The 23,930-nt window shown below is 47.0% G+C and overlaps 1 protein-coding gene across 10 annotated transcripts in view; it reads right to left on the bottom strand.

The window, feature by feature from the left end:
* Nucleotides 1–9,192: 9,192 nt before the first annotated feature.
* Nucleotides 9,193–23,930, bottom strand: part of mast2 (microtubule associated serine/threonine kinase 2) — a 124,137-nt gene continuing 109,399 nt past the window's right edge. For all 10 annotated transcript variants that reach the window (XM_076277821.1, XM_076277823.1, XM_076277822.1 and 7 more), the window contains 18 exons: nucleotides 21,707–21,839; nucleotides 21,388–21,452; nucleotides 21,173–21,282; nucleotides 20,637–20,845; nucleotides 20,207–20,345; nucleotides 19,858–19,990; nucleotides 19,583–19,748; nucleotides 19,247–19,348; nucleotides 18,633–18,755; nucleotides 18,355–18,464; nucleotides 18,046–18,200; nucleotides 17,434–17,723; nucleotides 17,019–17,240; nucleotides 16,484–16,710; nucleotides 16,033–16,155; nucleotides 15,696–15,832; nucleotides 15,406–15,593; nucleotides 9,193–14,716 (listed from right to left, as the gene is read on the bottom strand). In XM_076277821.1, the coding sequence (XP_076133936.1) occupies nucleotides 12,897–14,716; nucleotides 15,406–15,593; nucleotides 15,696–15,832; nucleotides 16,033–16,155; nucleotides 16,484–16,710; nucleotides 17,019–17,240; nucleotides 17,434–17,723; nucleotides 18,046–18,200; nucleotides 18,355–18,464; nucleotides 18,633–18,755; nucleotides 19,247–19,348; nucleotides 19,583–19,748; nucleotides 19,858–19,990; nucleotides 20,207–20,345; nucleotides 20,637–20,845; nucleotides 21,173–21,282; nucleotides 21,388–21,452; nucleotides 21,707–21,839 (4,452 nt within the window). In that variant the 3' untranslated portion in view covers nucleotides 9,193–12,896. The remainder of the gene's footprint in view (nucleotides 14,717–15,405; nucleotides 15,594–15,695; nucleotides 15,833–16,032; nucleotides 16,156–16,483; nucleotides 16,711–17,018; nucleotides 17,241–17,433; nucleotides 17,724–18,045; nucleotides 18,201–18,354; nucleotides 18,465–18,632; nucleotides 18,756–19,246; nucleotides 19,349–19,582; nucleotides 19,749–19,857; nucleotides 19,991–20,206; nucleotides 20,346–20,636; nucleotides 20,846–21,172; nucleotides 21,283–21,387; nucleotides 21,453–21,706; nucleotides 21,840–23,930) is intronic.

The raw sequence follows: 23,930 nt of genomic DNA, 5'->3' as shown, positions 1-23,930 counted from the left end.
CTGGACTGTTGTAAGTCTCCATTAAAGCATTAAATGTGTACAATGGGAACCATGAAGAGAGAGCAAATTGAAGCTGTATTGTGACTGTCCAGACACAACTGCATGTGTGTGCGTGCACATATACATGTGTGAATGTATGTGTGTTTGGTGGTCTGGGCCATAATACAGTATTTGTAATAGTAATTTTCTGCAAGTGGAGCTATGAATAAAACTGCCATTGAACTGAAGTGACAACGTGAGCATCTGCTCCTCTCGCCTTTGAGACAATGGGCGTCCAGTTCCAGAGGGAGCCACTCGCTTGCGGCCTGTACAGTACGGCATGTTCACTTACATTAGTTAGTCACATTAGCGGGGCGCCAGCTGGGGCCTGCACCGCTTTATCCTTGAGTCAGGGACACTGAATGATCCTGTCCGCTCCCTGGAAAAAGACAACAGCTGATTAGACGTAATCTTCCCAAACCGACGTGTCCAGAGGCGAATGGTAAGACTGTCATAATGAGCTTATTGTATGGATTCCTTAGCTCAGCCTTCTGTTCTCTGTTAAGGTAAGTGGATGGAGCAATGATCCATTTATTGGGAACATCAGGGGCGGTTCTAGGGGCGGGGCCACAGGGGCCCGGGCCCCATCTGAAATCTCATTGGTCCCTGACTGGCCCCTGTACCGTCAATCATCAATAAGTGTCAAACTGCAATTCCATTCCCAAACAACTGGTGGCAGTAATGCACCTATGAAGCTTGAAAGCTAAAGCAAACAGTTTGGCAGCTGCTAACATGAACATGAGAATACATGCCTAATAGCTAACGCTACGTTTTTGTAGTTAATGTGAGCTATCATTGCAAAGTTATTAACCACTAGTATTCTATTCTGAGTTTATTTGATTCATGGGCTTCGCATGAATTCTGTCTCAAAGTGTTAGGACAAGGAGAGTTTCATTGAGATAAATTGGTTAAATGTTCTACTCACTCAAGCTTTATATGATTTAAAATAATAATAACTGGTTTTACAGTTGCCAGACGACATGCTGAATACAAGCATGGATTTTGTGAAACACACATTTGTGTTTCACCTACAGACTGGGATGGCGCAGGAGCTGGTGACTTCAACCCACAGTCTTCAGAACCACCAGTCACCAAGCATAGCTGCTCTTAATGGTATGATGCTATTTCCTATTGCCACTACAGTGAGCATATTTTGTCATTCATTTTAGAAACGCCAGGTTGACAGTGGGTTATGAAAGTTAATAACAATTAAGTTACTCAAACTTGTTTCATTTTCTTCTCTCCAGACATTTCCCATTCTAGAGCAGATGGTTCTGTGCAATCTCTCCTAAACTGGTATTCCGCAAGATGCAGCACGGAAATAGGAAGAGGCCACTCAATGACTTCTGATACAAAGACTTCAAATGGTAGGAATATTCCATCTTTAGTGTTTTGCTACCCCTTCCGTAATTTTCACTTTCAAATGACCCATCGTCAGTCTTCAAATCAGAATCAGGCTTTTCTAACTAAAAGCAAGACGGTGGCTTCAAAGACCATTCCAAATAAGACCATTGTAAAAATAGTTGTTAAAAAATTGTGTAAATATGATGTAGTTGTTGCTCACATGCTGTGTGTGTGTGTGTTAGTTTTAATGTACGCAAACTGGCAGTAACAGTGGTTTCTCTTATCAACAAAAGGGGAAACAGTTAAAGTAAAACTTGTTTAATTGAACGAAAAATGTGTGTATGATGATGTATGATTTCTGTTTAAAATAGCCAGGTATTTCCACTGAAGTGTCTATTATATTTTAGTTTTATATTGTGTTTTCAATGCACATTATAAATAAATGGGAAAATTGTTAAGAATTGTATTGGCTTTTTTGTTTTTTAGCATTTAGCATTCAAGTATTTGAACAAGGTAAGACTGGTGAAATGTATGCACCTTACTGCTTAGGTGTAGTCTAGTTAGCTGTAGTGGGTATACTGTGATGAACCCCAAATATTAATAACTATCCTTGTCTGTTTTAAGTGGGTATACTGAGATGGTGATGCTTTTTAAGTGGGTATACCAGAGACTTTCTAATGAGGAGACACAGCACTCAATCCTCCATAGAAATGCATGGGGCTAGTTTGTAACGCCAACATGGCCGTTGTCTACACATATCCCACCCCTTCCTCGGCAAAACGTCAACATGTGAATACATTGAGCCAATCATGTGGTGTGATGTGAATACATTGAGCCAATCATATGGTGTGTTGTGAAGACATCGTGCCAATCATGTGTTGTGAACTCGCCGCTGGAGCAAGATTGGTGTCGTGAAGCCTTGCGCATGCATTTCTGCCGAATAGGATGCCCGATGAGTGACCAAAAAGCGTTGCAATATGCCCGTCGAGTGAAGGGACTTGCCTAAAAGGACTTTGGGTATACCGCGTATAGTCCTGCATATCACATAGACAACGTGCCTCTGCCTTACTGAACAAGGTATTTTCTGTGTATGGATGTTGACCGGTTCTTGGCCCCTAAGTGTATGATGTGGCCCCTTTATGGCCCCTGTCTCAGAAAAATCCTAGAACCACCACTGGGGAACATATAGTTCTAAAGCCCCTCTCTAGCACAGAGGGGCACTAAGGGCTGAGGACAAAGGCAGTTGGGGAGCGCGGGGGGGGGGGGGGGCGTCCAGAGAAAAGAGAGAGCAAAGGGTGGAGAGCACAGGGGGAGCAGAGGTGAAGAGAGACAGTGGCAAAAATGAAAAGAAAAGAGAGAGAATCAGCTCTGGCAATGAACCACTCCACATCAAAGCTCACCCAGCTGCTCTTCTCTTACCCAGCTGCTTTTTCTCTTCCTCCTCCTCTACCTCTCTTATGTATCTTTTAGGACGCAGAGTTGAGCATGAGAGGAGAGCATGAAATATTCTGTGTAATCTGTCTGGAAAGAGCGAAGCACTCCACCACATCTCTTGTGGAAAGACAGGAAAAAGTAAATCTGAAGAAGTCTTCACAAACTCATTAAACCCCCTTAGATTATTTTGGTTAGTTCTATCCCTCACAAATGTGCAATAGCTGTAATGGAAGCCATTCTGGCCCATTGAGATGATTTTCTTATTGTCTCCAGCTCAAAACCCACAGAGACAATTACAGCATTCCATGTCATTCACAAGTGCTCTTAAAAAACATTTTTGCCTTTTCTCCAAATGGAAACCATTCATGTTTTAAAATATCCTTCTTGTTTCTTCCATGACGCTGCAGCCCGTGTCTGGAGCACAAACACATTCAAGGCGTCTGTCCTTGGCCCCCTTTGCTCTGCCACATCAAAGCAGATGCTCACAATTCCGAGGCATTGTTGTGCAAAAACGCTGGAAGAGCATTTCCATTAAGGAGTCGAAGGACAATTCTGCCCGTGCCTAGCTGTCCAGGAGCCTGCTTTCCACTGATCTCCTTACTTGTCATTACATAATGAGCTTGACACCCTTGTGCCAGAGTGGCATCTCCCCAGGGCACAGAGGCCATGCTCTCTACACTGCCACCCATTGTGAATGGAGAGGCAGCCTGGAGCTTTCTCCACTCAGCAGTTGCAGTGCAGGAGTGGCTATCTTCTTGCAGGGCAGAGATATGATAGAGGCTGACTACTGTCACAGATATTCAATCAGAGCCAAGGTGCAGAGACCCAGAGAGAGCGTGCAGGGGCAGAGTCCAGCTCAGAGGGCTGGATCCATTAGGGGCTGTTCTGACATCGCGGGAGTGACAGGGCTTGCCACAGCTGCAGCGTGATGACCATAGCCTAAGTCACACGTCACAGACCTCACATCTCCCACACAATTTGGATTTAGGGTGAGACTGCTGACACCAAAAATAAAGTCATACATTTAAGACAATATTTGAATCTTATATTGTACTTGTATTTAATAAGATATATATACTGTACATTTACTATTCAAAACTTAACTCATATGTTGTACATGTGAGTCTGTTATGATCCACAAAAACCTCTCTGGACACAACACTGAGCTGTACCACTGTGGGCAGCATTCAGTTAGACTAAATAAAAAACAAATCATATCACATACAGTTAGACTAGATAACATTTTTTTAAAAATCATATCGCACAAAAAAGCACTGAATGAGGAGCCATGGCTATTTTAGGAGACTTTATTTGCACTGATTAAGCTCCCCCAAAATCATCAAATTCATCTCCGACTGACATAAAAATCATATTACTATTATACGTTTTCCTTCTAATCTCAATATTCCATCTTCTGACCTCATTTAGAATAGCCCAGGGATAGCGTCTGCACTGTGGCCTATTTTTTATGGATATTGCTACATTCAGTGCACGCACACACACACACACACACACACACACACACACACACACACACACACACACACACACACACACACACACACACTGTATTTAATTAATAATACAACTTGCTTACAGTTCTATATTATTCTGAACATTCTCTCCATAAATACATCTCCATTGGCTCAACCAAAAAAAAAGATTCTTTAAAACCAACTCAGGTCCCCTATATTGATGTTGTCTTTGTCTCATCATTAAGACTGAATTATTAAAGCAGAAAACAAACAACAAAGGCTGCCCGTGTTATTTAATTAAAGCCACAGACAGACCAATGGCGAGAGAGCGTTTAGTTCTGGATAACTCAATCAAACACTGCCCTCCCATGGCTTAATTGAGTAATTCACATTACGATTTCCCAAAGAACTAGAGGGCCTTTTTTTGGTAATTGGATATTTATTTGATTTTTATTTTCTGAATGACGGACAATGACAAATAGGAGGGGAGTAAGACAGAGGCAGAATTACATTAGGGGGCCGCTGGTCCCTTAAACAGCGCGCGGGAGTGGCTCCCTGTGTCGCCCTGTGGCGTCCGGCGCGCAGGCGCTGGCAGATATTAGAGCGCTCATAAGTGCCATTAGATCACAGCACAGTCATTTTATTAATTCATTGGGCTGAAATGATTGATTTTATTTCCAATAGTGAGTGACCAGAATGAAATAGTTAATAGAGAGAGACAGAGAGAGAAGGAGGGAGGGAAAGAGAGAGAGAGAGAAATGAAGACTCGAGAGATGAGGGAGAACGGCAGGACTTGCTAAGGGTCAAAACAAAATGTTTGAGAGGAATTTTAAGACATTACGAAAAGTTGCATCCATGCAGGGAAAAAAGGAATTTGATAACTGGGAGAGGAAAAAGGAGGATGTAAGATATGAGAGAAAATGAGTTTCAGAGAGAGAGAGAGCAAAGAAAAAGAAGAAAAGGAGAGAGAGAGGGAGGGAGAGAAGAAAACTTTTCCTGACTGCTGAAGTTGTGCCAGAGGCGAGACGGGGATTTTCTGAACATGGAGCCATGCTGAATTATTGATCACCCGACAGAGCCCAGCAAACACACTCACACATAATCTCACACACAACTACACACACAGAGGCACACATACATCTCATACACAACTACACACACACAAAGGCGCACACACACAACCATTACAGTACTCCACATCAAAATTTAATGGATTTCTTTCTCATTACAGAAAGCTGGTGTTTTTTTCCAGCAGTTTTTTGCTGGCAGGTATATCATAGGGGCACAAGTGTGTGTGGTGGTGGGTTTGCAATCTGAGTGAGAATAATTAATCCAGTATAGATATTGTTGCTGCTACTGGGGTCCTTTTCTGTGTGTGTGTGTGTGTGTGTGTGTGTGTGTGGAGTGCTCAAGGTTGAGACTGGATTTCTCAAGGGGTGAAAGCAACACTCTCTGATTGAGCTGTCTGAGGGAGATCAAAGACGACAGCCCTCTTTCTGATCCAGCACCTGCAGAGAGATGGAGGATAGAGGGTGTGAGAGAGGGAGGCAGAGAGAGAAAGAGAGGGGGAGAGAGAGAGAGAGAGAGAGAGAGAGAGAGGTGACCATTCCGATTACCTGTATGTTCAATGTATGTAATAATTGCTTTGGCAATACAAATGTCTAACTATTTGTCATGCCATTAAAGCACTTTTGAATTGAATTGAGAGAGAGAGAGAGAGAGAGACTGAGTTAGGTTGCTGAACAGAGAAAGCCAGTGTGCAGGAGGCATGCAGATCTGAAAGAAGGAAAAGAGAGTGAGTGAGGAAGAGCTAAACCCAAAGCCAGAGGGTGGGGCATGATGGAGGGATGAGGAAGACAGACAAAGGGAGACCCCAGCAGGGAGGGGAAAAGGACCAGCAGCCGGAGGAAGTCCATCACAGAGAGCGGCAACAGAAGGCATCTGGATACATATGTATGAGGGATTGTATGAGTGTAGGCAGCAGCGAGGAGAGCAGCAGGGGACTCTGTGTGTGTGTGTGTGTGTGTGTGTGTGTGTGTACGTGGGCCGTCACCCTTCCACAGGGCGGCTGCACTCGCTTCGTCAGGACAGGATCTTTTATCTCGGCTGACGTCCCAATCCATCAATCAGACGCTGATGGAGACCCCATGAGGCTGGGCGCCCACCACGGCCCACCCCCCAGTCCAGGCAACACCATGCCTACCCAGCCCCACCCCTCTAACCTCCATCTGTCATAGTTAACCATTCCCTGCCTCACTCACCGAGCCTCCAACACAGGACAGGTGTGAGACTCTCCCAAATATCCACATCCTGACCGCTCATCGCAGATACTTACAAGTGTGGAGCCAGAATTACACAATATATGACGTTGTTATGAATCTTACCAGTTCATACTAATACAAATGAAAGCAGGGAAATAGAAGCATTCCATATGATGTACCATATTGCATGGCTTTGGAACCTGTATGGTGTAGCTGAAGGCCTGTAATGGTGCATGTGGTTTGTAGAGAAGTGGGGAGGGCTGATGCTGTGGGGGGAGGGTCTCAGTAGGCTTAGTGATTTACATGCGCTGTGACATGATGTTCACCGTCCATGTGTGAGCAAACGGACAAAAAAAACTAAACTCTGCAACTCTTCCTGTCACTAACTCACCCAGCTACACCCCCCAAACCCACGCGCGCGCCTGATCCACCGTCGTCCCTATCGCCCCCCCCCCCCTTCCACGCACGATTAGTCTCCCCGGTGCCATGAGGCTTCCACGCTGCACTCTGGCCATGTGGAAACAAAGTGGCCATCTATCACAGGGAATAAGCTTCATTAAGCGCCTGGCACCTGGCGCCGGGAGAGTGCAATTAGTGGAGCGGCGGCGGCAGCAGCTTGACGTCCCTCTCCGCCGTCCACCGCTTGTTGGGATGCCGCATTAATGGCTCATTTCAGCCATGATGGGCCTGACAAATCTGCGGTGGGGGAGCCGTAGCGCGTCCAGGAAGAGACGAGGCTCTCCCCCTGAGGACGCCCAAGTGTCTGGTCGAGGCATCAACAAGCACTTAATCCACGGGACCTGGGAGTACTGCCAGAACAGGTGCCTTATGGGTAGGCCTCCAGACAGAAACAAGCAGTCAGACTGAAACTGGAGTTAAAATTCTCTTTCTCTCTCCCACACACACGTGCACACACACATACTCTCACACTCTCGATTGCCTCTCCATCTTGGGGGAGAAAACGGCTAGAGAGTAAAGTGCGGAGCGGGAGGAAATTCTGTTAAGAGAGAGCTTATCGACCCGGGGGTCTGCTCTCCTCCCTCCCTCCCGCCACCTTCCTCTCTCACTTCCCACAGCCCCAAACCCATTTGCCCTCATCCTCCCTTCCTACTTGCTGTCAGTTGTCAGGGATCTTGTTTTCTGCCCCCTCTCTCTCTCTCTCTCTCCTTCCCTCGCCTGCTTTCGTGCTGCAGGAACGGAATGAATTTGCCCGGTCATGTAGAGCGGAGCAAGGCAACGCCATGGCCAGCAATCCATCACCACACTGCCTCGCTGTCACTGCTGTTGGTAGGCAGGGGGTGTGGTAGTAGGAATGTGTGTGTGTGTGTGTGTTGGGGGGGGGGGGGGGGGTTGGATATGCGCACCCCAAGCCTTCCCTGCTTCTCCAGTGGGGACAGAGAAAGCAGGGGGCCTTCATGCTAGACACACACTCATGCACGCTCCACCTGACAAGCACTCCTGCCAAGATGGATGGTGGAGGAAAGAAAAATGTGTGAAGGGGAAAAGAAAGTGTGACACAGAGGGGAAGAGAGAGAGAAAGAGAGAGAGTGACAAAGAAAGGACAGGAAAATGGAGCCAAGGGTATTGTGAGAGGAGACCAATTATCAAACGCGTGAGGAGTGTATCAGAGGAAGCTGCTTGATCTTTTGACTAGCAGCACAGTGGTGTTCTGTGGCACCTGCAGGTCCACCCCACAGGACAGCACTTCTCCTCTGTCTAACCCACGAGGCCAGTCTCTGTAGCATAGCAACTCAAGTCTTCTAATAGTGCACTGCACCGATACATTGCTGATAGCTCAGTGGTCTGGACCCAAACACCAGAGATGGATAGTGTTTTTCCCTCCTCTTCACAACAATAACAATACCCTAGTCACAATAACTAGATCATATTAAACGGCAAACTGTTAGATTATTCTCTCTGATTGCAGAATGGTTAAGGAGAAAACATTTGAGAACTACCAGGCCTCTCACTAGCTCTACAGAGGTGGCCAAATCTGTCAACAGAATGACTCAGATTTTGAGTCTAAACTCATATTGGTTACATTAAGACTATATCACACGTTTCAACATATTACTAATGAGGTGATGAAAGCCTGGTGACCCTTACTACAACAGCACACCCCAATGTTATTGAATAGTGGCTACAGTATTGCGTGTGTGAGACTACTCTCCTCTGAACTACCCTACAACTGTGGTTTGGGTGCTTAGAGGTAAACATGACACTCCCACATGCTCAGGACAAGCAGACAGAAGGAAAATCAGAAGACAAACATATTATACTTGCATATTTAGGGTCCACTTTCCTATAACCCATAAATTAAGTATACTATCAGTGACTTCTTTTCCATAGTTCAGGCACTGTGAGCAGACAAGGAGCAAAGAAAAGATTAAACAGATGTGACTAGCAGCTGGTTTGAGTGTGCTGCATGTGAAAGTGGCCTCATAGTAGTGAAAGCTCACTTGCTGTGATGACTACAGCAGGGTCGCTAGAGCAGGAGAGAATACTCACACTTGGTACACAATGATGATCATACACTACTGTCAGAGTGGAACACTTGTGTGAAGATTTGGTCTTTTTCAAATTTCACTCAGAGCTTATCTTGCTCCGTTTTAAATTAAAACAGCAGGCACATAACAAAATACTTTTTACATAAAAACTTTATTACTTCTAAGGGGAAAATGACAACAAACATGCTTATACCACAATAGAAAATGAAAAGATATTGCACTGGTTACTCTAGCATTATATCCTCTTCCCCCAAACTCATGTCCATCATACATACTCTACTGCCACCCTTCCCTTAATACCATGATGATAAACACAGGCTACTGTACACAGTGAGGATCAGGCATCCTGTTTAAACACCAGAGGAATGCCTCTTACACTCACAGCCCACAAGTGTCAGTTCGCTCCGTACCAGCCATCAGCTGTGTGGCAAAGGCCAACGCCCCAACACTGGCTCAGTAATCTGCTGTGGCCACAAGAAAGCACACAGAAAGGAGAACACACACACACACACACGTCTTTATCTGAACTGATGGGAGTGCAATACTAATGTGTGTCTGTGTAAGTTGTGGGTCTGCGAGAAATGTGGGCGACAAAGACTAAAGTACATCACGTTTAATAGGGAGGAGGAATTTAGAGACACTGATTCAGAATCCTACTGTAGTATCCAAATCAAAATATTTCCAGTCGATGAGTGTGGTTCATTGTGTGTTTTGTGTGCCTAGGATCTGAGTTTGTGTTTAGTGGCTGTTTGAGGATTGACAGCTGTGTGGTCAACAGGGCAGTGGCTGTAGATTAATGAGGAGTTGGGGGCAGGGGTTACTGACACACCAGCCCTCTCTAGAACTGATGACAGAACAGTCATTACACATGGGAGTGTGTGTGTCCATCACATGAAAAATTACATTTCAATTTCAGACAGAAATGTGTGGCTGAAGGCTGCAGACAGCCATTGATTAGAAAGAGATAGAGAGAGAGGCAAACGTGCCATAGACCGACTTCCAGAGGAACAACATACTCTAATGACATACACTGCGCTACTATTTGTAAACATATACATTCTTGCTCCACATAGAATTTTTCTTGAAGATCCACTATAGTTTTACTCGTCTCCTGGCAGAGAACTGAATGACCACAGTACCACACATGGAATGATTCTTACATATTTTGTTTGGGAATTATCTGTTCACCCTGCCACTCTCAAAATAACAATTATTCATCACACCGTGAAGTTCTTCTCAAAACAGCACAAGATCATCTACTGTGCATTTTCAAAAAAAAATCTAATGGAGGCTCTGTAACAGGCTTAACACAAATTACATTATATACCAACAACCCATAACATATAATTTCATACATTCTTAAAATTCTTAGCCTCATCATAAGGGTTGGAGTAGCAATGACATTTTTTGTCAGGGAGCCTGAAGAGTTCTACAGACTGAAGGAATCTGAGACAACCAAAGAAGGGAGACATGTTGATCACAGAACCTTTTTCTTTTGCATCACCAACTTTAACTTCATCGGTCAGGAAGGGTTTGAGCATCGCTGTTAACCTTCACTCAGTGCCCTGCTCTTTTCTTATGTAAGATTAATCAGACATTATGGACTCGTATGCAGAAGGTCTTTATCTGCTGCACATACAGACCCATATGAAGTTCATGCTACCCATGGACACAACTCAGTAAAAGCACTCTGGCTGCTAACATATGTGGCTAAGATAGGCTTAAACACTACGGCCAGGTCAAGAGTGAGCAGCCATGGACATTGGCACTGCAATGTGGCTCAAGTTAGTGGCTTTTCTGAGGTAAAGATATGTAAACACAATGCACACACCTGCACCCAGACTGTAGCCACATGCCCTTGCAAGCTGAACAGTGACTGGGTGGAGGACACTGCTAAAGCAAGTGTCTTCCTGGTGGCAGTCAGACAACGATGAGAAAGGGGGAGAGTCTGGCTGTGTCATTTTAAAACAAGTTTAAAACAACATACAATAACACATAACGGGATATACCACAGAATTAGAACGGGGAACCATTAAGGGTTCAAAAGGTATAACTGAGGTGCACGACACCCCAAGAGGTCTAGGGATTGGTCAACACCTCAGAGGGATAGGGTCTGATTGGCCAATTTATTGTTTTCCTTGAAAAGGAGAAAAGAATACACACACACACACAAACCAAAAAGTAAAAAAAAAAGGGGGGTTGCTTTTTTTGTGCAAAGCTGCCCTCCGGCCCAGCACTTCACAAAGGGCAGGATTAGACAGCACAGGTGCAATACATACACAGAGGCTAACCTAGTTTACAGACACACACTCTCAATACTGCAGCGTATAAAACACAGAAAAGATTTGTACATATTCATTTATATATATATACACACAATCACCCCAATCACCTATGTACACACACAACACATTCACACAGAGCATATAGTCAGGTAACCTTATCAGATAAGAGGCAACACAGATACAGTGAAAACACAGCAAATTGGTCCAGAGCTAAAAACATTGGGCTGATTTCGTTGCAAACAAAAGCAAACAAAGTGAACACAGGAGACAGGAGGGGCTAGAAATGAAGCTAGTGGTCTACTGGAGCGCCTCTCAGACACGAGTCACAACCATGGCCCAAAAGCCTCATGAGGTGTGTGTTATTTCCTTCCAGTTTTCACCCACGAGTGTTACGATTAAGAAGCCTGAGGGTTGAGATGTCGGTCTAGTCTGGTCACTTAATAGGTTTCAGAGGTGAGCAGCTGAAGAGTGATTTGGAAAATTGGACTTTAAACACACACTCATTCTTACACGGAGTGTGTTTAACTGTGTTTCCTTTATACAGATGATGATGCTCCTCTTACAACTAGAATAAGTATACTAAAATAAGAGAGTTTAGTTTCATTAGACTACTAACTACATCAGTTTACAAATATGCTCAGCAGGCCTATTCACATGTTAACATATGATGGTGCTGTAGTGATTTTTCTATGCACAAACTTCACAACAAAATCTCATGTGCAACACTGGCAAATTCGATTGATAAACTTAATCACACAGACACACACACACACAAAGAGGTATTATTTTTTTTATCATGCTGAGATACTGCTAATCTATCCTAGGACGTTACCAGTAAACATTCATATTGGCTTACAGACACTAAACTGATAAAACGAGAAGTGTTTTGAGAAGAGAATGGATGACTGAACCACAAAGTGCAGGTGAAGCACAACAGGCAAGCTTATGAACGAGGAGCCTTTAACTCACAGACTCTATGGTCACAGTACGTGAACAAAGGATGCTGGGATATGCATTTGTTTGCCAAGTAGCTGATGCAGATGGTGCTTATGTGATGTGTTTGTACAAATTGCTAAGCATACGCTACTTTATTGCTGAGATACATCCTTTAACCCCCTATAGAAATCACAGGTAGGTTGACATGCAGATGAACAGCAACTATCATATTTTCTTTAAGGCACAACCAGATCTGTTAGGGTAAAAACATGGCCTCAGATTGTGTCTCTATAGTTCAAGTGTATATGTGAGTGTGTATATCTATGTGTGAATATTTTACAACATTCAGCTTATTTCTAGCCCCATTGTTTTGTAGAGAAGACAAACAATCCCAAATATCAAATTAAAAACAAGAAGCATGTGTGGAGAGGTTGGTTCATTCACACTGGATATACGCAACACTGGACAAGGAATGGAGCAGTTATGTTTGTATAATTTTTTATATATCCTTATTTACTGTTCAGATTAGTGTATGGTAAAAGTCTGTAATGTTGGGTTCCAACATGCACTTGTGAGTCAAAAGTCCTTGACAGTCTAGTGGAGGGGAGGGGACTGCTATGTCTTCTTGTTGGCTTTGTCTTGTGGCGTGGTGCTGCCTTTGGCCTCAGGCCTGGACCTCAGAGAGGGGGCGCTGTGCGTCGGCCCTGACCCCGACCTGTCCTGACTCTCCTCTCCAGGGGCACTGCTGTCCCTCGGGGCAGAGGGCCTGGAGGAAGGCGCTCTGTTGGGCGAGCCGGAGAGTGCGGGGGCCGTCAGGGAGGAGGTGGAGCCGGCTGCTGCCATCGGCACTGAATCCTGGCACTCCAGTTTTGGATCTTTGCTCTTTGGGTCGGACGAGGCGCTTTCCTTGGACCCAGGCATGCTCAGCTTGACCGGGCCCAGCACGCTCTTCGCCACGGTGGCTAGCTGAGACACCATCCTGTCCACTCCGCTTTCGGACACGGCGGACGACGCCAGGGAGGCGGCGGCGGCAGCGACGCTCATGGCCTGCCTGCGGTTGTCCGCCTCCTTCATCTCCTTGGTGATCCCTCCTGAGGGCGAGGGTGTCTGGGACTCCCTGGGGGTGCTCGGCGGTGTGGAGGGGGTCTTGGGCTCTGGCGCCCGCCGCAGGGTGGGGCTGGATCTGGGCCGCGGGTCTGCCGGCCTCAGGAAGGGATCTCTGGTGAGGGAGGTGAACGCGGAGCCGGGCGTGGAGAAGCTACTGGGTGGTGGGGCGCTCTGCTGTGGGGTGGAGGGAGCGGAGGTGGGCACCATCCTCCCAGCAACCTCTGCTTTGGACGAGCTGTTGACTGAGCCTGGAGCAGGAGATGCAGACGGAGCAGCCTTGGGGTCGGACGCTACTGGCTTTCCCGCTGGCGCAGCCTGGCCTTGTCCAGGCGCTGGGCCTGCTCGGAGCTTTGGGGTACCGGACTGCGTGATGCCCAGAGTTGGGGGCACAGAGGGGCCGGGGCCCAGTCTGAGGGCCGAGGAGGTAGAGGACGCCGCTGTGACCGTAGTGGGGCGCAGCAGGCAGGTGCTGGGGGTGACGAAGGTCTGCCCCCGGCCCTCCTGGCTGTCCTCCGACCCCTCGTCCGTCTCGTCCTCGGACGAATCCACCTCGTGGATGGCGTCCTGCTTCTGGAGCGACTCCCGACGTTCGGCTCGGTCCTGTCGGATGGCGGACAGCTTGTCCTTCAGCTTGCTCTTCCCAGGCGCCAGCCCCAGGGGCCCAGCGCCCTCGGTCACCTCCTGGCGGCCCAGCTTACGAGTCGAGTGCTTCTGCAGGCTGCCCTTCTCGGCCGGCGCGGCACGGCCCCCGAGCAGCAGGCTGCCCACGCCGGCCGACTCCTGCAGGCTCTGCAGGCCGGGCTCCCGCTGCAGCAGCTCCTTCTTGAACTCCGAGTGGCTGATGTCCAGGCTGTGCTTGCGCACGCCCGACGTCCCGCACGAGGTGGAGGGGGCAGAGACGGCGGGGGAGGAGGAGGAGAGGGACGTGACCAGGGAGGAGGACGAGAGGGAGGCCGCCAGCTTCTCGGCAGACTGCACCCGCTTGAGGAGAGGCGAGCGCGGGGGGTCGGCGCTCTTGGGCCGGGCGATGTGGCGCATGAGCGGGGGCGAGGAGTGCAGCTTGACGGGGAAGGACTGGCCCAGGTGGGGGTGGCCGGACAGGGGAGAGGGCGAGCGCTGGGGGGAGGTGCTCTGGGGGGTGGGGGAGGGCGTGCGGGCCAGCGGCGACAGGGGGATGTTCCCGGCGGACTTGCGGCGAGGCGAGCGGTACTGGCGCTGGAGCTTGGGGGCCAAGCCGTGCAGGGAGCTGGGCCGGATCTGGCCCGAACTGGCGGGGGAGTTTGGCACGCTGGAGCTGGGAGAGCTGCTCTGAGATGAGTTCCCTCCAACTGAAACACACAGGGCAGAGTGTGCTTAACACAGACACACTGTACACACACACACACACACAACACCCACAAACACAGACAACACCCACACACACAGACAACACCTACACAACATCCACACAAACACACCCACACACCCACACACACAACACCCACACAAACACCCACACAAACACCCACACAAACACCCACAGAACACCCACACAAACAAACACAGATCACTCACACAAACACACAACACACACACAAACACACACACAATACCCACACAAACACACACAGCTGCTTTCTTCATGATGGCACAATCAAGAGCAATATGTGTTCCTAAGTGTTTCCATTTAATGAGCTATCTGCTGAAAGGGCACTGAGTTCAATACCCACAGAACAGACATACCAATAGAATGTAGAACTTTACAATGCTGTTAGTTGCTTTCAATAATGCTGCCTGCTAAAGGACTAAATGTATATGGGAATATAATTACAGACTATAATAAGTGTTTTGGTGACTACTGATATTTGACTCTGCTGTTGTTTTGATCACTACCAACTGGCTGTGTATTGCTCCTTCCAGTGTCCATGGGCAGACAGTGCTATTTCTGAATAGGCTCATTGTTTTGTTTTGATCACACTGCCATTGTGTTCCTCTATCCAGCGCCCATGGAAGCAGGTGATGTAAACGGTTGTCTCACCTGAGTGGGAGGAGTCCGGTGTGGAGCGGTAGCCCTGTGTTGGGGAGCGGGGCGAGAGGTTGTGTGTGGGGGAGCCTGGCACACTCTCTCCAGAGGACACCGAGCGGTTCAGAGAGGACAGGCTGCGGCTGGTGTGCAACAGAGACGCCTGCTTGGTGATCTTACGGAACAGAGAGTTCCTCTTCTTACTGTCAATCACAACAGCAACACAATTACAATAGAAATAACCTGTGATACAATAAGAGGTTACGCTACATTGCTACATTGTCTACATGTCCGATGGGTCTAACCTGTCCTGGCCTTCCTTGTTCTTAGTCCTCTTGTTCCTGCGTGCCATTTTGGACTTGACAGTGGTCTTGCGGGCGGGGCCCACTTTAATGGAGGTGTTCTCAAAGGGCGTGGCTGAAATGGACACCTTACTGCCACTCTGCAGTAGGAAAGGGAGACACACACATGATTCATTAATCAGGAAATAAACAGCTTTGCCTGTGAACAAGTATCACTGTATGCATACAGTTCATCAGCGTTGCACCTGAGGCCAATGGAACAATATGCAGGTGGGCGGGAGTGTATTGTGGATTTAAACCTCTTTGAGAGTTATGCCAGAGTGTGTGTGAGTGTGCACACCTTCAGAATGAGTTCCACCACCTCAGTGTGGACGAGACCGTGCACTGCCTCCCCGTTGACGTGTGTGATGAGATCTCCCTCCCGCAGGCCGGCCTCCTGGGCTGGACCTCCTACCTCCACATGCTGAGAGAGAACGAGAGATGTCGAGAACGCCATTAATATCTTTCATCCCACATTTACTTTACCACTACCCTCACCATATGCCCTCATACAAATACAGTTTCATGGACAAAGAAAGAGTGAAAGCAAAAGTGAGAGACACAGACAAAGGGGGGCAGAAGAGTGTCCTGAACACTGGGACAGTATGCAAGTGAACCTCAAGGGTCCAGATCCAGTTACAGTACTGACATGAATCAACGACATTCTACAGCCACAAAATGTACATATGTTCTTCATTACCCTGACAGTAGACTGAACCTAACCATATGGTGTGTGTGTGTGTGACACTTACCCACACCATATGGTGAACAGTGTAGACGTCGCTGTCACCCATGTAGACGCGGATGGCCCTGAGGGTGAAGCCGTACTTCTTGCCGGCGCGGTGGATGATGATGGCGGGTTTGACGCTGCAGATGGCTGGGCTTAGGTCCCGGCTGGGAGACGAGTCGCGGGACGATGGGTTGGAGGAGAGGGAGTGGGGGGACATGGGGCTGGCGAGCGGCGATGCACCATGGTGCTCTACAGATGGAGTGACAGCGGATGGAGTGACAGAGAGACAGAAAGATGGCATAATAGAAAGAGAGTCATCTCTACTATTTAACTTCTTTTGCAAGGTCCATCTCATTTATTTGCAATTACAAACCTAATTAATTTGGAAACGCAGCACAAAGTTTTATTAAACCAATTAAATCAACAGAAAGGAAATTCCATTCAAATTAACAAGAAGGAACATCTGGACAATGAAAATGAATAAGTGAAGTGAAGAATGCAAGTCTAAAGTCAATATAAATATAAAAGCCCATACCGATCCACACACGATGTCTTACCTGAAGGAATCATGAGGGAGAGAGTGGTGGCGGAGGCGGACTTGATGACCTTGTTGAGCGGACGAGACGTGTGTTTGTCCGTCTCTCCGGAGAGCAGTCTGTGGCGGGCACGGCGGGCTGCGAGGTCACTGATGGCTTTAGGGGTGGAGCTATCGGACATGTCCGCAGCTGCAGCCGAGGGCCGTGGGGACGCTCGCTCACACACATCACCTGAGCTGCCCGCTAGACAACAACCAACACACACAGTCCATCAGACTCACAGCACACAGTGTCAAATCGGACAATCGCAAAAAAAAAAGGGGAAGCTGCTCACACACAAGATGTTTAAGACTATTTCCTATGTCTCATGCAAAAGTGTGTGTGTGTGTGTGTGTGTGTGTGTGTGTGTGCGTGTGTGTGGCGGCGGGACACTAACGTGTGAGGGTGGCGCGGCTCTGCTGGCTGGAGGTGGAGCCTGGTGTGGTGGGTGACTCGTCCAGCTTCAGCTCCCGTTCCACAGGCAGCTCGGGGATGGCCAGGGGCAGCTCCTCGGAGCGGGCTCCCCTCACAGGGGTCTTGCGGCCGCTGGAGCCCTCCTCCTCGGCGGAGATGGCGAAGCGGGGCATCTCAATGATGGCGGAGCAGCAGCGGCGCCGCACTGTTAGGGGAGGACTGGAGTCGCTCTCTGTGTGCGATGACTCCGACACAGACAGGCGCTTACGCAGGCTGCAGCAAAACACACACGCAAACATTAACTCATTAACAAAATAGGAATCATAGACCTTCTATCACACACACGCAAACATTAACTCATTAACAAAATAGGAATCATAGACCTTCTATCAGCCACTGTTGTACCAACTAGCCATGTGAGTGTAGATGAACATCTAAACAAACTGATACTCGTCATTATTCATTTAGGACCATGTTGCTACAGTACAGTGATAATTGCTCAATGCATATTTAGAATATAATGGAGCCATACGAACAAAGACTGATATGAATACCATTCTACCACATCATTTAGATCATTCACACGGCCACTCACATCTCTGGGGATCCCATCATCCAGCTGCGGTCTCTGGACTTGAGGCCACCGAGGCTGTCCAGCCGCTCTCCGCCCTCCTCGCTCAGGCTGCGCTTAGTGGGAGGAGGCGTGCGCTTCTCCTCATGCAGAGACAGACGCTCCATACTGCTGTACACCTGGGGAGCCCAGAGAGAGGGAGATTTACAAGTTGTTTTATGGCTAATGCCTTTGGCTTAACCATAAAGAACTAGTTTATTTACAGGGTAAATAAGTACAGGCCAGCCAGATCTGGTTGTCAGGGTGTGAGAGTATTCATGCCTGTAATGTTACCTTGCTGAAGCGCGGTGAGCAAGAGGAGAACTGACGGATCTCCAGGTGCTCGTCATCATTGGTGTCCTCCTCCTCTTCAGAGTCCACATGGTGGTACCGGTCTGACCGAGCTACATGGGAGAAAAAGCAGACAGAGAATAACGTTATCACAACACCATCAAACTCACCAAAACCACAGAAGCTTTTATGAACTTGCCCTCAAAATGTATAGAATTCCAGCCTGATCTAATATTCACACCCTTTAGAATTCTTGTGTGTATTTTATCAGAGTGCCTTACTGTCAAAGTAGCTGGTATCATCCTCTGACTCCAGCTGAGGGATGAATTCAGCCTTCTGTCTGAGGAGGCTGTTCCAGTCCAGGTAAGTAAAGAAGCGGTGCTGCTTCACCTCATATGCACTCCCTAATCATACACACACAACAACCATCGTCAACAATAATCAGTCAAACAGATATACACAGGACAGGACAGGACAGGTGAGCTTTGTTAAATCCGATTAGATAATACTTTACATCTATCTATTATTTTGATTTTGAGTTTGTGTCTAGTACTGAATGCAAACTATTGCATCCTACTTCCTATACAATATTCTTTACAGATAACTATTACCCCCTACCGTGCTAAAAAACAGTAGCTTTTGAAATCTTTACCCTGCCAAAGCATGAACAGATATGGTCAAATGTTACATATAAGGGGGCAACTGTTGCTGTATGCTGTCTTGGTGTGTTGTTAAGCACTGTGTATTGCTACTCTGCCTGAAAGGCCCTATACAAATAAAGATTAAATGAGCTATAGTTCATCAAAATAGCATAAGCACAGTCTGCTACTATACCACAGTGCATTGCAACATGTAGTTAGTTTCAGCGCTTCTTTATTAAGAGGGCAGTACGGACCTGTGCCCAGTCTCTCCAGAGGGTTCTGTCTGAGGAGTTTGGAAATGAGGTCTTCAGCTTCAGGAGGAAGGGCATCCTCCTCTTCTGGCCACATGATCTCATCTGAGAGCACAGGATCAGATCACACCATTGGCACTAACCTTGACCTTCCATTTCGCACAATACTAACAAAGACCTACACCAATCAATGACATTCAGACATTCTACAAATTGTATTCATGAGCTTATAGATGTTCTGATACACATATATTCCAAAAGTAAACTGATGATGGGAAAGCCATTTTCCACTCCTGATATAAAACAGTAATAGTATGTGCAGTGTTATGTGCTACTCACCACTGATGACCTGTCCAAACAACTCTTCAGGCGTATCACCGAAAAAAGGGGCACAGCCCACCAGGAACTCGTACAGAATGACCCCCATGGCCCACCAGTCCACCGGCTTGCCGTAGCCCTGCCTCAGGATCACCTCAGGGGCGATGTACTCTGGAGTGCCGCACACCTGGCCAGCAGAGGGAGCCAAAGAGTCAGCACTATATAATACAGTATAGATGACTCAGATGCAAACATACATTATGTACACTCACAATGCCAATTTAAAGGAAGTGTACCTGCTTGTCCAGAAATTCACGAGCGTCTTTCTCTATATGTCCCTCGTAGAGATTGGTTGTGAGGCTCATCAGGCCAATTTTAGATAGTCCGAAGTCAGTGAGTTTGATGTGTCCCATTGAGGTGATCAACAGACTTTAAAATCAGACCAAAAACAGATTATGAGCAATGACATAAAGACAAAAGGAAAATAGCCTTTATTCATCTATGCCAGTAAGCATACAACAAGCTTCCATTGAGCTTTCATGGATCATGATATTTGATATTCCCAAATATCAAAGTCAATGCATACTCTGAAGCATAAAAGCACATCTTCAAAAGGAAGGGAGAGGGGTCATGATGGTGTCTTACTTGTCTGGTTTGAGGTCTCGATGAACAATGCCATAGTTGTGCAGATATTCCAGCGCCAGCACAGTCTCAGCGAAGTACATGCGCGCCATGTCCACTGGCAGTGCCCCTATGTGCTTCAGGAGAGTGGCACAGTCTCCGCCTGCCCGAGGACAAAATGGCCATCAGCAACTCAGGAGTGAGAGTGGCTTTGACTGCTGTGTGCTGAGTGACTGTCATTAAATGAGTGTGATAACCTGAGTCTGTGTTAGACCACCATCATCTTTGATTACTTTCACATTTTCTTTGTGAACATTACAATTACAGTACTCCTGACCTGTACCTGAGATCATGAAAGCACATTAGGTTTGTGGACTCGAAACTGCACTAGTGTATCTAGATGCCAAGTACATAAATGTGTTTTGCCTTTGTGCCATCATGAGGAGGGGCTTACCTTCCACATACTCCATGACCATGCAGAGGTGGCGTCTGGTCTCAAAGGAGCAGAACATGCTCACAACAAAAGGGTTCTCAGCGAAGGTGAGGATGTCCCTCTCCACAAAGGCCTGCTGGATTTGGTTCCTCAGGATGAGGTTTTGTTTGTTGATCTTTTTCATGGCGAAGCGCTGACGTGTCTCCTTGTGCCGCACCAGGAACACCGCACTGACCAGCAGAGAGAGAGATACAAGAGCTTCACCATCTTGGGTTGGGTATAGAGATTAATAGTTCAGGTCTGCTGCTCTGTAGCAAAACATTTATGTTTGCCATGCTACATATTATTACAGTTGTGGGAGTTGATTGAGATTTTATAGCAGTTTGCAATTCAGCTGGAAACTTAGTAGAAGTACACAAAAAATAGTACAGAGACGAGAGCCATGGGGCAAAGCAAGTCTTTTACCTTGACCAGAACAGAATGAGTCTGTGTGACTGCTGCTGTATTAGAGCACAGTAGTTGTGCGATAGAGTGGGCAAATTGTATGTGTTTCTTACCCATAAGCACCATTGCTGATCAGCTTGATGTTTTCAAAGTCCTCCTCCCGAGGGGTTTTGGTTTTCTGCTGAACTGGAGCTGGAGCGGGCTGCACAGAGGCTCCTCGACCCTGGAACACACACACACACAGGTTTAAGGAGTAACCAAGGTAGCGGTAGTAAGTGTGAAATGCAAGGGAAATATGAATTGCTATATGACATCATACTGCACTCACGTCAGTCTCCTCAGTCTCCGGAGTGTCAGGGTGACCGCTGTCATAGCTGCTCAGCTGGGCCATCTCTGGGACAGGCAGATGCAGGGAGAAAGATCAGTCACAGTTTTTATTATGGATAATTACCTCTGCAAACTTCATGTACATGAAAATGGCAAGAAAAATAATACAATAAATTTATTTTACTTTAATGTTTGTGTGTGTCTGTACATGTGTTCATGTTTATCTCTCTCTCTCTCTCTCTCTCTCTGTGCACTCGTGCGTGCGTGTGTGTGCGTGCGCGTGCGCGCGCGTGTGTGTGTGTGTGTGTGTGTGTGCTCACCCTCTAGGGGATCCCTGGTGAGGCCCAGCTGGCTGATGATGTAGCGGGGGATGTCGGACTTGATGCCCTGGCCCTCTTTGGCATGGCCCTCAGCTGCCTCCAGGAGGTGGTAGAACTCCTCTGGGTCAAACTCCTGAAGAAGCAGAGCCAGCCAGGATATTAAACACACAAACATACCAATCATGATGACCCCACATCACACCCACAGGGATTTCTATACACGTGATGACTTTTGACCAAGAATGATTTAGCTGCAAACGTGTGCTTGTGTGTGTTTCAACAAGCAGGTCAGGAATGTGTAGAATGTGTGGCCTATTAGCTCTGTGTGCTGGAGAACAGAGTACCACATCATGCACTGTTACACTAGCTGCTTTCAGGTGTAAATCCACGTTCTGCGGATGTCAAGCGGTTGGGCCATATATCTGAACAACATAACCGGCTATTTGGAACTCTGAACTTAGCCGACTCTTACACTACTCTCTTCCTAATATTTCTGACGGACATTATGTAAATAAGCTCATGCAGATTCTGTTCATGTGCGTGTTTAACCTGTTCAACCATACAGAGATTCTGTTAATGTGCCTCGGTGTCGTTCACACATAATGTCTGCATGTTCACATCATATCTGAATCACCGGAAGGGTTGGACCTCCGTTTGACAAAGATCCGCATATACTGCGGAGGACATATCTGAAAGCAGCTACTGACATTATCTAACTGCCTAGCTGCCATTGTAGGTTATGTCAGATCTATGGTCCTAATTAAAATATGAGATTAACAATGTTTCTTATCAACTGGATAACAACCAGCTTTACAAACTCACACACCATATCATCAGGACGAAAGAAGATGGAGAGGAAAGGTGGTAGAAATGAGGGAAGACTACATCTAAGAGAAAGCAGGGCTCCTGGCTCATTGTTCTCACACAAAGACCCCCAGCATCTCTGGCTGCTAAATTGACCCGCACATCTGCTGTGCCCCATTTCTAAAAAGCCCATCTTGCATGGTGTCATCTCGCTGGCTGCATGTGATTACTCAAAAATACAGATGTGAGCAGGAGCATGGAGCCCCTAATCTCAGGGCCAGTGGGTGGTGGAGCCGGCGTGTGTGTGTGTATTTGTACACTATGTAAGATGTATGGTTCCAGCTGCTTGGGCAGGTAGGGAAAGCTAATAAACCAAGGGGACCCTCTCTGCACACTGAGGTTCACATGCCTCATGGACTTCCTTTCTTTCTCTCAGTCTCTCTTTTACACACACACACACACACACACACACACACTATCTGATATAAAACTTGGCTGAGCACACACACATGCACACACACTCCTCATAAACAGGCAACCCAAGGGGCTTTAGTGCCTTGCAGAGGGTAGAGCCAGAGGACTGAGGGGGGATGATGAAAGGGCTTTGAGTGTGCTGTTGACAGAGCACACGCACACATGTGCACACACTAACAGCACACATCACAGGAATAAAAAGCAGAGGTTCAGCTACAGCCCTCTGGAAAACTCCCCACACAGTGAGAGCTGAGTGCTTATGAGTCCCACATCTGGGTGGGCAACAGATAGCAGGCGAGGGAGGGAAGCCAGCGGTGATGGATCCACTCACTGAACCCAGGCGAAGGAGTGCAGCTCATACACACAGCCATCAATACACAAGACACTTACAACAAACCTGCCACCACTGGAATAAATAACATGCGGAAATTTCACTTCTGCCGTCACACTCAATTATGCCGTTTTATGGAATCATAAACCACTTTAACAAATTTCTGTAATTATGTTTCCTGATTAAGTGAGGAAACCTGTACAAACTAAAAGGACACTAACTGCATAAAGACCCAAACACACACACACACACACACGCGCACCCTGCAGCAGAAATGACTAGGGCCGAACAATTGCCTGAGGACGAATGTTCCCCTCGGCTAATAAAAATGAATCTGCTGTTCTGTGCTAATGAAGAGCTGCTTGAGAATGCACAAAGAGGAGCATTAAAACAAACCTGCATGTGGACCAAGTTACATATACCACATACACTACCGGTCAAAAGTTTGGGGTCACTTAGAAATTTCCATTCCACTCCATTATAGACAGAATATACCAGCTGAAATCAGTTGCATTGTTTTTTTAATCAGGGCAGCAGTTTTCAGATTACATTATATGCTTACATAATTGCAAAAGGGTTTTCCAATGTTTTCTCAGTTTGCCTTTTACAATGATA

Source organism: Alosa pseudoharengus, unplaced genomic scaffold, assembly GCF_046254945.1.
Source record: "Alosa pseudoharengus isolate Yale_2024_CS ecotype anadromous, Long Island Sound unplaced genomic scaffold, YU_APseudo_1.1 YU_APseudo_1.1_scf_11, whole genome shotgun sequence".
NCBI lineage: Eukaryota > Metazoa > Chordata > Actinopteri > Clupeiformes > Clupeidae > Alosa > Alosa pseudoharengus.
The sequence above is the reverse complement of the archived record's forward strand: the minus strand, read 5'-3'. Positions and strand labels throughout refer to the sequence as shown.